The sequence below is a fragment of the Taudactylus pleione genome, unplaced genomic scaffold (assembly GCF_031769625.1).
Source record: "Taudactylus pleione unplaced genomic scaffold, aTauple2 ptg000282l, whole genome shotgun sequence".
Taxonomy (NCBI): Eukaryota; Metazoa; Chordata; class Amphibia; order Anura; family Myobatrachidae; genus Taudactylus; species Taudactylus pleione.
The window spans coordinates 12,646,358-12,659,687 of NW_028284684.1; the positions used below are offsets into that span (position 1 = coordinate 12,646,358).

The 13,330-nt window shown below is 43.5% G+C and overlaps 1 protein-coding gene across 1 annotated transcript in view; it reads right to left on the reverse strand.

Moving 5' to 3' along the window:
* The window catches only part of AACS (acetoacetyl-CoA synthetase), a 172,885-nt gene that overhangs the window by 96,202 nt on the left and 63,353 nt on the right, over positions 1-13,330 (reverse strand). The window contains exon 5 of the mRNA XM_088482114.1: positions 11,948-12,045. Coding sequence (XP_088338240.1) covers positions 11,948-12,045 — 98 coding nt within the window. The remainder of the gene's footprint in view (positions 1-11,947; positions 12,046-13,330) is intronic.

Here is a 13,330-nt window from a genome sequence, read left to right on the forward strand (position 1 = left end):
GTTTTGGTCGGGGGGGGAGGGCGAGAGAGAGTTTCTATTTATTTATTTTTCTTTAGTTAATGTTCATTATTGACTGTATTTGTATGCATATTAAGAATTTCTTATGTTATATGAAAAATTGTGATGTGACTAGATTGAATATTACAGGTTAAGTCTCCCATATCCAAAATGCTTGGGACCAGGGGTATTTTGGATAACGGAATATTCCGTATTTTGGAATAATTGCATACAATAATGAAATATCTTGGGAATAGGACCCAAATATACACACAGAATGCATTTATGTGTTATATACACATTATACACACAGCCTGCAGGTCATTTTATACAATATTTTCAATAATTTTGTGGCTCAAACAAAGTTTGTATACATACATGAAATTCATTTATGTTTCATAAACACCGTATACACAAAGCCTGAAGGTAATTTTATACCATATTTTTAATAATTTGTGCCTTAGACAAAGTTTGTGTACATTGAACCATCAAAAATCAAAGGTTTCATTATCTGAGTCATGCCAAAAAAATTCTGTATTTCGGAATATTTGGATATGGGAGACTCAACCTGTACAATATACTATTATGAAGTCTGTATTATGTAACATCTGACAGAGCAATACGGCTATAAGGTTTATATGATCTCAAAAACTTATGAACATAGTGACAATACTATGTAATTGTGTTACATTTCTGATGTCTTTAAATGCTCTGTACTGATCTGATTGAAATTCTTGAATGTGAATATGTGCAGTGTTTCAATAAAAATTATTTTGAAAAAAAAACTAATAGTATGCTTTAAGATGAGTCATAACTTGTTTCTAATGCATTAACATTTTAAAGGCTCTTTTACAAGTTAAAAATCCAATGGTGGAAAGGGGTTTATGAGAAATAATTCTAACACTATTTTATAATTTTTTGTATTAAATGAAACTTTGACCACACAGAAGTACCAGTTGTGTGTTAGGTGTCAATACACCACGATTACAAGTCCTGAGACTGACACTTTATTGGACTGGACGGTTTGTGAATTTTTTTTGTAGGTACCCAGGCTGGATGCCAGCACATTTTGTTTTTTTCCACACAAACATATACATACACATACACACACACACACACAGCGCCTTGCAAAAGTATTCACCCCCCTTTGCATTTTTCATGTTTTGTTGCCTCACAACCTGGAATTAAAATGGATTGTTTGAAGGTGTGCAACATGTCATTCACAGAACATGCCACTTAAACCACTCGAGTGTTGCTTTAGCAGTATGCTTCGGGTCATTGTCCTGCTGGAAGGTGAACCTACGTCCCAGTCTCAAATCACAGGCAGGCTGAAACAGGTTTTGCTCAAGAATAACCCTGTATTTAGCATCATTCATCTTTCCCTAGACTAGAAGCAGTTTCCCAGTCCCTGCTGCTGAAAAACATCCCCACAGCATGATGCTGCCACCACCATGTTTCACTGTGGGGATGGTGTTCTTGGGGTGATGGGATGTGTTGGGTTTGCGCCAGACATAGCGTTATCCTTGGTGGCCAAAAAGTTAAATTTTAGTCTCATCTGACCAGAGAACCTTCCTCCATACATTTGGGGAGTCGTCCGCCTGCCTTTTGGCAAACTCAAATCGTGTCCTCTTATTTTTATCACTAAGTAATGACTTTTTTCTGGCCACTCTACCATAAAGCCCAGCTCTATGGAGTGTACGGCTTATTGTGGTCGCATGCACAGATACACCAGTCTCTGCTGTGGAACTCTGCAGCTCCTTCAGGGTTAACTTTGGTCTCTGTGCTGCCTCTCTGATTAATGCCCTCCTTGCCCGGTCTATGAGTTTTGGTGGGCGGCCCTCTCTTGGCAGGTTTGTTGTGGTACCATGTCTTTCCATTTGAAGATGATGGATTTGATGGTGCTCCAGGGGATCAAAGATTTGGATATATTTTTATAACCCAACCCAGAATTGTACTTCAAACAAGTCAGGGACAAAGTTGTTGAGGAGAGCTCCTTGGTCTTCATGGTGTGATGCCTCTTGCTTAGTGGTGTTGCAGCTACTGGGGCCTTTCAGAAAAGGTGTTTATACTGACAGATCATGTGACATTTAGATTTCACACAGGTGGACTTCATTTCACTAATTATGTGACTTTTGAAGGTAATTGGTTGCACCAGAACTTTTGAAGGGCTTCATAGCAAAGGGGGTGATTACATATGCACATGCCAATTTTCAGAATTTTATTTATAAAGAATCTTTTTTATATATATTTTACTCATTTCACTTCACCAAATTAGACTATTTTGTGCAGATCCATCAGATTAAATTAATAAATAAATTACAGGTAATGTAACAAAAAAGGTAAAAAGCCAAAAAGGAGGGTGAACAATTTTGCAAGGCACTGTGTGTATATATATATATTAATTATATATATATAGTTCGGGTGCCCTCCTGTAGGTGGGATACAACGCAGGTATCTCCTAAGGAGCTGTACAAGCCCCAAAGGGAAAGAAGGTAGGCGGCACTCCAATAGTAGCAAAACATTAATTTGTATTAAATGTGAAACATATTTACACAAGCATAGATAAAACAGCTACATAATGGGGGAAAGGTATAACAGGGAGATTGCTACTATTTGAGGGAGTCTCCCTGACAATCAGGGAGAGTTGGCAAGCATGAACTGTAGAATGCGCCCGCGGAGCACGGTGCGCCATTGAGGGGGCATGTCATGCTCCACTCAAAGGGCATTGCTAGCTCCACCTATGGGTGTATCTATTGCAACTCCATCTTGCAAGGTCATCTCCCCCTAAGCCCTACTCTCCTTATGTTTCTGCCTGCCCCACATAACAGTGTAATTATCACCTGAGTCCCCTCTCATCATATTTCTCTGTCTCCCACTCTCCATAGCAATATGATTTCTGAGACCCCATTGTCTTTCCTTCCCCCTCCCCAAAGCAGTGTCATCACCCCGAGCCCCCACTCTCTGTATGTATGCCCCCCATAGCAGTGTCATCAGCCCGATGCCCCACTCTCCAAATGTCTCTGCTCCCCATACCATTGTCATCTCAGTGAGCCTCCTCCCCATAACAGTGTCGTCTCCCCGAGCCCACACTCTCCTAATGTTGTCTCTGCCCGCCTCGTAGCAGTGTTATTTACCCGAGCTTCCTTCCGCATACCAGTGTCATCTCACCTAGCCCCCACTCTCCATATCTCTGCCTCCCCCCATAGCTGTGTCATCAGGCACTGAGCCCCACTCAGTGTCTCTGCCTCCCTCACACCCATAGCACTGTCATCTCCCTCTGAGTTTCCACTCACTATATCTTTACTTCCCCCCATAGCAGCATCAGCCCCTGAGCCCCCACTCTCCATAGGTCTGTCTCCCCTTCCCCATAGCATTGTCATATCTACCTTAGCCCCACTCTCTTATGTCTCTGGCTCCCTCACACCCCCATATCAGTGTCATCACCTCCTGAACCCCCAAGTGAAAGAAAACACACTTCTTCTCTAGTCAGAGGCTGAGCAGAGCACATAGGTTGTGGTGTTGGGCTGCCTCATGACATCTCCTCTGATAGGACATCACCCAGACACAGTGGTGGAGCTATCGTCCGAGCCCCGGCCCATCCGGAATCGCAAGTGCGCTGGTCAGATTTGTGACGGGCAGTTGTGAATCTGGGGGTTTTGTTTAACTTTCCGGGGGCAATGGGAGACTATAGTGTATGACCTCTTTACATTATATTGTGCACTTTTATGTTCAATCAATTTATGTAGCCTGATGATTTATGTGGTGCTGATTACAAGCCTTGTGCTACCATTTTCCTACAGTAAATTTGTTACTTACAATATACATTTGCCATTCATGAAGGTGTCGAAGTAGGGACACTAGTAGGGAGTCAAAAGTCAAAGGTTTGGCCCCACAGCCCTAACATAAACTACTGTTTTATCCTGGTATCAACCTGGTGCATATACCACTGTTCTCTCCTGGTGTAAAACTGACAAATATGCTTCCCTTGCAGTGTTGGTCACATCTTCATCCAGCTTGCCCAATGGAGCAAAATAAAGTATTTATTCTGGAGACATTTTAGGCTTTCTTGTTTGGCGCAAAATTAGTCATACTGGACATAAGACCCACAGCTCACATGTTATATATTAGAGTAATATTGCCATCTACTGTCCTAAGTTAGTATTGAACACATAATTGAGTCAATGATTCAGTTCAGGGAGCTGTATGAAGAACCAAACTGTTTTCATGGGAAACCTTGTACAGAAATCTGTGGGAAAGAGCTGTTAAATAAGGGACCTATCTGGCATCTTTAAATCCCTCCTTAGTCCAGGATCAAGAGACCTCATCACTAACAGTCCAACATCTTGATGCCTACAGATGAGTCCACATACACCTATCCACAAATTGTGCCAAATAATCCTGTTTGGTGTGTCACAGACTTTACCGTGCCATGAAACTTTTTTCTGAAAAAATGCATAGAAGCGCCTGATTCAGAGTCACACACACTGCCGATGTCGGATGCAGTGCAGAGATATTTCCCATGTGACACGAGTCGCGATGCCTGGCATGGGTCACTTGTATGCATCATTAAGCTTAATCTGCTACTTTATACCTTTCCTTTGCGACAAAATACTCCTAAATAAAAGTACTTTTTAACTTTTTAACTACGGATAGCAACTGCGATTGCAATAACGATTACTCACGCAGTCTTGCTGCGATGATATGCCAATTCATTGTGATCGTTATGCTGTCATACCACTACATAAGGACGCCCACTTTACCTTACACACATCCGTAATCCTTAGCAAGACTGCGAAACCATTGGTAACAGAGTACAATCGCAGCCTCACACACACTTGCACAAGCGCTGAGCTTACTCAGAAATTGCTATCCTCAACGCACGCTATGAGTACTCAAGCTACGTAAGGCACTGCAGTGGAAAATTTATGCATGCCCCTGCAACAGCGTTCAAACGCACTGGCACGCCTGCGTTTCGCCAACCACCCCCCATCACAACCCCCAAACTGCACTTCCTGTCAATCACTCTGCAATTGCTCTGCGCAGTCACTGCGATCGCAGTCCATATTACAGTGGCCGGTTCGTGCACTGCAATGCATATGCAGAATGCAACAATCGGCCAATTGCGTGCTTAATCGCAGCAGCGACTGGTAGTGAATTAAGCCCTTAAAACACTATTATCAAAGAAAAAAGCATAAGGCGCAAGAAGGATAGGTGTATGAGGACACATCTGTACTCTTGAAGACAAGGTAAATGCAGATGTAGCCACGCTCATCTATGCCGTGATGAGAGCGCATTGCGGCATGAATGGCGCGACTCGCATGTCAAAGTCTATGGCGGACATTGCGGCTGTTCTGCAATGCATGACACTGTGCGCATGCATCGCGGCAACGATGGCGGCGGTTACATCTGTACCATTTAATATGAAAACATTGCTCACCTTAATGTACTTTTCAACCTCTTCCTCATTTAAGAATCGATTCTTTAATAACTCTGTGTCTAGAAACCATGATCCATCTTCTCCACTGGAGATCAGTATGATTTACCGCGCCGATAGGTTGTAATCCCGACAGCGGCAGCCCGGCAGAGGTGGAAATCCCAATTGTCCACTAAGGTAAGTATAGCTAACCTAATTCCCCCCCCCCGCTAACCCTAACCTCCCCCCAAGTGCCTAACCCTAACTCCCCCCTCCCCGCAGCCTCACCCTAAGTTTCCCGGGGGGGGTGCCCAACCCTAACCCCCCCCGGGAGCCCCTAACCTAACCCTCCCCCTATGCGGCTGTCCGCGCCCGCTTACCTTCGATCGGAAAGCCAGGTGTTGGGTTCCAAGCGCGGGTCTAATGACAGGCGTCGAGATTTCGACACCTGTCATTTGTACCTTGCCGGGATTAGACAGTCAGGAAGCCAGCGGTCGGCATTGCGACCGTATGCTTCCCGATTGCTTCCCCTCCACTGAGATACTGCATTACTCATCTTATATGCATCTAACACTGGGTCAATACCTACCTCAGTTTTCATCTCCATATTCACTGCATAATCTGGTTTTGGTTCTACTTCACGTAAACGGTCCTTGCTAAACACTGATTCTGTGATGCAGCTTCTCTTCCAAACTGGAAGTTCTCCTGGAAGACACTACCCATCATGTTCTCATCTAGTAGTTTCTGCAGGTTTTACGTATCCATTTTCCTTTCAGCATGGAGCACCACAGATAGCATTGCTGGGGCACATTCAAGTCGCAATTTACAAATGCCCCGCTGTACTCAGCAGATTGGAACTTAAGTGCCACCTACATGCTGATGACATCCACTGTGAACTTTCACCCTCTCTTTTAACTAACGCCACTGATTGTATTTCTGCCGTCTTCACCATCATGGACTCCCTCTACCTTCAACTTAACCCTTCCAAGTCTCAACTAAATGTATTCCAGTTTTATACCAAAACTTATTATAATATATGCATATTTTTGCAAAATGTGCACGATCTATGCAAGTGGTTCCCAAACTGGGTGCTGTGGCAACCTGGTGTGCATCAGAGCACTTGCAGGGGTGCCTTGGGTTGATGGCAAAGGATTCTTTAACTGAGCAGATCGTGACTGATGAGTTAGGCTTGCTCTGCAGAAATATACTGTATAGCCTTTGATGTCAAAAATGCTCAGTTGACTGTAACAGATCCTGTCCTGAAAAGGCGGCAGGTGCGGTTTGTACCATTTGGGAAGAGCTACAATAGACTGTCAGTCTGAAGGTGCCCACACATATACTGATGTGCTCACGATACGATTTTATGGCCAATTTCCTCATGAACTTTCACGGGAGCTCCCTTGCTGTCGTGATAACGATTTAGGAAAAAAGACACCCAATCTGTCTTACGATCTCACGATCTATCGGATCGTACGCATCGTGAGATTGGTCATAACAAATCGTGAGTTGAAAAAAAATAAAAAAAAAACAGGCTCTTGATTATTGGAGGGAAATTTAAATAGCCATAACAATGGGAGGGGCTAGCTTGGGAGTATAAAAAAAGCAGGCACCCTAAACTCTGTGTACATTCTGCTCTGCTACTAGATGAGGCTAGGTGTATTCCTGCTGAATCCTGTACATTGCTACTGTGCTCTTTGTATTTGGCTTACCTTATACAAAGTTTATTCTACCTGCAAGTGTGTGCTACCTACCTGCATTCTATCCTGTTCCTGAATTCTGTACTGATACGTCCCTATCAGTATAAAGTGTTGGTCGCTGAAGCCGGGGTCCGGGAGATTAGGAAGAGGGCCCAGCGAAGAAGGACGAGAGCATGCTGGACCAAGGAGTGGCTGCTACAAAGGGATACCTGCTCTCACATGTCCCTGCTGATAGAGATCAAGGAGAACAACCCGGAGGACTATCGGAACTACCTGCGCATGGATGACGCCAGCTTCCAAGAATTGCTGCATCTGGTGACCCCCCACATCAAGAGACAGGACACAAGGTGGCGGAGGGCAATCCCTGCTGAAGACAGACTGGTGGCTACCCTAAGGTACCTGGCTACAGGAAGGTCACTGGAAGACCTAAAGTTTGGGACACTCATCTCACCTCAGTCCTTGGGCGTCATCATTCCGGAGACCTGCAAAGCCATCGTAAAAGTGCTACAGTACCAGTATTGCAAGGTAAGTTAAAAAAAAACACCACACATTGGTTTCTTGTGTAAAGAAAATTATTATTTTTTTTTTTTCTAAAACAAAGAAAAAAATAGCCTTCATTAAGTACAATGTGCACTGACCTGCAGGCAACTGAAAGTGTGCACTAAACTGTGTGCAAAATACTTTTTTTATTACAACTTTACAAAAGAACATTATCACCAAATTTTATGAATCCCAATAGGTAGCTGGCTGTATGTGATAGGGTGGGTCAGACGCCAGTTTGAACAGGCCAATACACACATGGCACAAGTACACATTGTGGCCCCGGCTTCCAGTAATGTGTACTTGTGCCATGTGCGTAGTGACCTTGTTCAAATGGCGTCATCACCACCCTATCCCATGCAGCAAGCACCTATTAGAATTCATAAAATTTGGTGATATTAAAATCAAGAAAAAATTTACATCTCTGTATATTGGGGCGACTCATCTGCTGCATCCAGCAGAGCATTATACAAGGTGGTGCTGGTGCTTGGTGGGGGAGTAATATCTAACTGGGCGGGGGGGGGGGGGGGGGGGCGGACATACCTATTTGGGTAGGGGAAAATAGCATTGGATCTGCAATGTATGTCGAATTTGAGATATTTTTGCTCATACAACGACTCAAGAGGTCATAGTTTAACCTTAAAAAATTTCTTTGGATATCTGCATCCAGATCTCTCAATGTGCTGTTCACATGAGCTGTGAAATCATCAATTGCATCTGGGGGTTTCTGCAGCAGCCGTTCTGCGTTTTGTAAAAAATGGTCCTCACGTTCTGTCAAATTCTCCTTTCTGCCTTGTTTTTTTTTTCTTTTTTTGGGGTTGTTGAGTCCAGGTGGAACTTGACTTTCCACTTGTGTGCTATTCTCCGGATCACTCTCGCCACCGAGCAGACTGAGGTCCGGTGTGGATGCTAAATCAGGGTCTTGGGTGGGAGACTATATAGGGAAAAAAGATATAAAATATATTATAGTCATGTTTTAACATATTTTTTACTATTTTTACAGTTTCCCAACACCGTGGAGGAGTGGACCAGCATCGCGGAAGATTTTGAACAACGTTGGAATTTCCCTAACTGCGGAGGAGCCATCGATGGGAAACACATCCGCATCAACCCACCTGCCAACACCAGATCATATTACTACAACTACAAAGGATTCTTCAGCATCGTTCTCATGGCAGTGGTGAATGCCAACTACAAATTTCTGTTTGTGGATGTTGGCAAGAATGGGCGTGCTTCGGATGGTGGGTCCTTCAAAAAGACGGCTTTCTACCAGTGACTCGCCAACAAAACCCTCAACCTGCCCTCACTGGACCAGACAAAGCACAGCCTAAATTACGTTTTCGTTGCAGACGAGGCTTTTGCATTACATGAACATGTGATGAAGCCATTTGCACACAGGGGCCTGACCAGAGAGAAAAGGATATACAACTACCGTCTATCCCGGGCACGGCGCATTGTGGAAAATGCGTTTGGAATAATGAGCAACCGCTTCCGCATTTTCCACACCACCATCAATCAACATGTGGAGAAGATAGACTGGGTCGTGATGGCGTGCTGTGTGCTGCACAACTTTCTGCAAAGAAAATCTACTCAACGAGGACCAGTCCCAGCTAGACCAGAAGATGTAGGACCCCTGGAAGACATTGGACATTTGATATCTGTGTCTGCACCAACAACTACAACAACATCCACCGCACGTGCCAAAGAAGTGAGGGAGGAGTACATGACCTATTTCAATGGACCAGGTGCTGTACCATGGCAGGAGGACTATCTGTGAACTACTGACTAAATTGGACATTGGGATTTAACAACAAAAACATTAAGGATTTTGGTTTAAACTGTGTCACTACTTACCAAGACTTCTGCAACCTCCTCATCTCCCTCACGCTCAGACATCAAGATGATTGATTCCCTTTGAGGCTCTTGTTCACTGATGAATGACATCATTTGGTAGTACCACAGCGCAGGAGTATATATTTCATCTGTAGCCGCTCCTGATTTTTTGGAGTCATCCACCTTCTTTTTTTCTTTGATGTATACTGTCCTGAGATTTTGTATCTTTTGCCGTGCAGTTTTCAGGTCTGCATCAGATATGTATTTTTTCGTATACACCAACAGTTCCTCGAGTGCGGCCAACTTGTGCGACTTATTGTGGTACTTCCGAGAACTGATCTTCCACAGACAGTCTTTCGAGTGCAGGATTTCAATGAATCCTGTAACTAATTCACGTTCTGAATCCATGGACATTATCTATGAATAAGAAAAAAAAGGACAATTAAATATTTGTGTATATAGTTTTGTTAAATGTAATGTTGTTATAGTTCACATTTTTAATGTTTTAATATTTTCTTTTTTACAGGTTTTTAAAGGTTTGTTATGGTATTCTAATCATGTTTTCTTTTACAGGAATGTTATGTGTTTATTGCTTGGTAATATGTTTTTCTTTGTTTGACAGTATGGGTTTTCCACCTTTGGGCCTGTCGTTGTGGTAGAACTACAGATCCCATGATGCCCTAAAAACAGTTTCAAAGGTGGGTGACAGGTCATCCTGCGATCTGTAGTTCCACAACAGCTGGAGACCGAAAGGTAGAAGACCCCCAGCTTTAAATAATGTGTGTTTTTAAAAGTAATGGTGTTTTTTTTGTAAAAAACGTGTTTATTTATTTATTTGAGGTATTACACATTGGTGGGCAGTGGGAGCTTAATGCATGACCCAGCCAACGCCCGCCTCAATACGGCGGGCGGTGGCTGGGTCATGCATTGATTACCTGGGGGCACACATTGGTGGGCAGTGGGGAGCACATATTGGTGGTAGGGATGTGCAGGCTCGGATAGGTTCGAGTTTGCACGTGGCGTTCGGATTTTTCCCTCCAAAAAAACGGAACTCAGAAAGAGGCAAAACGTCATCTTGCATGGACGAACATCATCATTACAACCTATCCGAGCATGCACATCCCTAATTGGTGGTCAGTGTGGTTGCATTTAAAAACTGTACAAATACTCACCAAATATACAACAAAACAAAAATCCATTGTGCAGGCTCCCAAAGTGCGACTGTCTTGCTCCATACACGATGCTGCACAAGATGGCGATGGGGCGTGTCCAGGCTTCTGTCAGTCAAATTCCGCATTGTGTGATGAATCGTACGATTCATCGTGAGGAAAAAACCCTCACGATCGGCGTCCATCGTGTTCATGGTTGGCTAATCTGCCCTACAGCACGGCAGATCAGAAGATGCGATATACAACTAGCGGGGACGCGCATCGGCATCGTGCTCGTGAGTATAAACTCACGATTTGTACTTTTTTTTACCCGATTCGCCGTCACGATTCGTCAAAATCGGCCAAATCGTGTAAAATGTCGCTATGTGTGTGGGCACCTTGACAATGTAGTTGACTTTCATGTCCACATCTGAAATTTTCAATGTTGGATGTTTAGTGATCCTTTAAGGAAGTTCATCAATATTATTAGTTATTCTGATATCTATGTTATCCTAACAGAAGTCAACAAGATAGCACAAGAAGGTTTTGTTTCGTCTTTTTTTTATTTTACTGTAGATTTGAACTTTGTTATTGGAACTTTTCTGACTGTAAAGACATAAAATACACAGTCCACGTATCACTGCAGCTTATTGACATTGGCCTAATGCCTGCATCCCCATTATATAACCACACCTGAAGAGCAAACAATAATAATGGTATACAGGGGATTGCTGTGAAAATGAATGTGTGCCAGAAAGTCCTGATGTAAGTAAAGTCTTAAGCTGGTCACAGACATAGCGATGTGCTCACGATCAGCCGATGTGTACGATTTCCCTTGAAACTCTCCCCGGCAGCTCTGCACACGATTTCCACAGGATTTGGTGGGACTCACGGTTTACTCTCAATTTGGCCATATTTTACACGAGCTGTCGTTCCAATGTGTCAGAATCGGTAAAATATCGCTATGTGTGGGGCCAGCATTAGAATATCATTGCAAATCTTAACGTTTTAAAATGGATCACTCATCATTGAAGTGCAGGAGTCGATAGTTAAAGTATATAAACAGTCAGGGGGATGCAGAGTTAAAGTAGATAACACTTATCTATTGATCAACAGCAGAATCATAATACTCATTTATTATCTTCTGTTCCAAATAGGGTTCTACCTATTTTCCAATAAAGGCAGCCAAAAAGTGTAAAAAAAGTTTTGAATAAATAGAAAAAAAAATGTAGATGACACATAGAATACGAAATTGCAAGTGGAGACAAAAAACAGATGGTTGCTAGACACCTGTAGAACAATTAAAAGAATCAGCTTACATTGACTCCGAAATCTGGGGACGTGGCGCTCCAAATTGCTCCAATACTTGCTGTGGCCAACATAGCTTCCACTGTCTGGATGCAGTTTGGAAGATAGCCTAAAACCAAACAATTCAATAGTAAAGAAAAACTGATTACCACTAACTTGTTTGCAAGCAGTTAACAGATAATAGGAATGATACAGTGAAAATAGAACACTATTAATGATACAATTCACATTTATAACAAATCTAAGGCTCCAATTCTTGTTCTAATCGATGATCGGCAATCTGTCGGCGGATCAAGAAAATTTAACATGGAAAAAATCCCCGACTCAACAATTCCAACCATTTTTGGATCAGGATGGGGGAATCAAGATTTTTCAACATTGAATATTCCCGGTTCCCTGACACCTTATTGGCAGAATGTGGATGGGGAATTGCTGTTATAGCGGATAGGTGTACGATCCCCTTAAGTCCATAAAATGAGGATGATTCAACTGAAGTTGATTATTAATTATTGGTGCCACATTCAAAGACTTGTGGTCATCTACACTTGCTGTTCTGTATCTTCTCACCTTACTGAAATATCAACCTTTTTCTGTTAGTCTGCCAGTTAGGCACTAGTAACTCTCATTCTAGAGTAATCATAGATCTCCTGAGCTCCAACCTGTCCTGGCTGTAATGATTGGCTCAAAAGCATTTCATTAAATTTCTTGGATGATAGATGCTCTGTATGGTGATGTATGTTGAACTAAAAAGTGTTTCTTAAAACAATTATTTCCTATCAATTTGCAGTTTCATCCTAGACCAGATGTACTAAGCTCTGAAAAGTGATTTGCAAATGACATTTTTCAAACACAGCCTGTAACATGACAGTAGGGAGCTGAGCCTTTAACCACTTGCCTGGCATGGTCGCATCAGACACACCAGGCTGGGCTTTCCCTGACATGGTCGCATCTGATGCAACCAGTCAAAAAAGCCTGAAGATGATCTTCTAGCAGCCGCCAATCTCAGAGGGACCTCCTCCATGTGCCCGATCACTGCTTCTGCTAGAAGCAGTGATCGGGCAGCCCGGCTTCGGCGGTACCCACCCCGTCAGCTGCAGAGAGGACAGAGGTGCTGATGGGCAGATAGCAACTGACGGCACACTGACTGCGCTGTCGTTCTCTCCCTTCCCCCTCCCTGCTAGCGGCAGCCCGGCGGCTGCTCTGTCCTCTCTGCAGCCGGGGGGGGGGGAGCTGCCGCTATAGCAGGAGGGAGGGAGAGAAAGACATTGCTGACGGCGCTAGAAATGTCCTTCTCTCCCTCCCTGTCTGCGCATAAGCCATTCCAGCGGCTGCAGAGGGGAAAGAGCAGCCGCCGGGCAGATAGCAGCTGACAGCAGACAAAATGAGTATTGAAC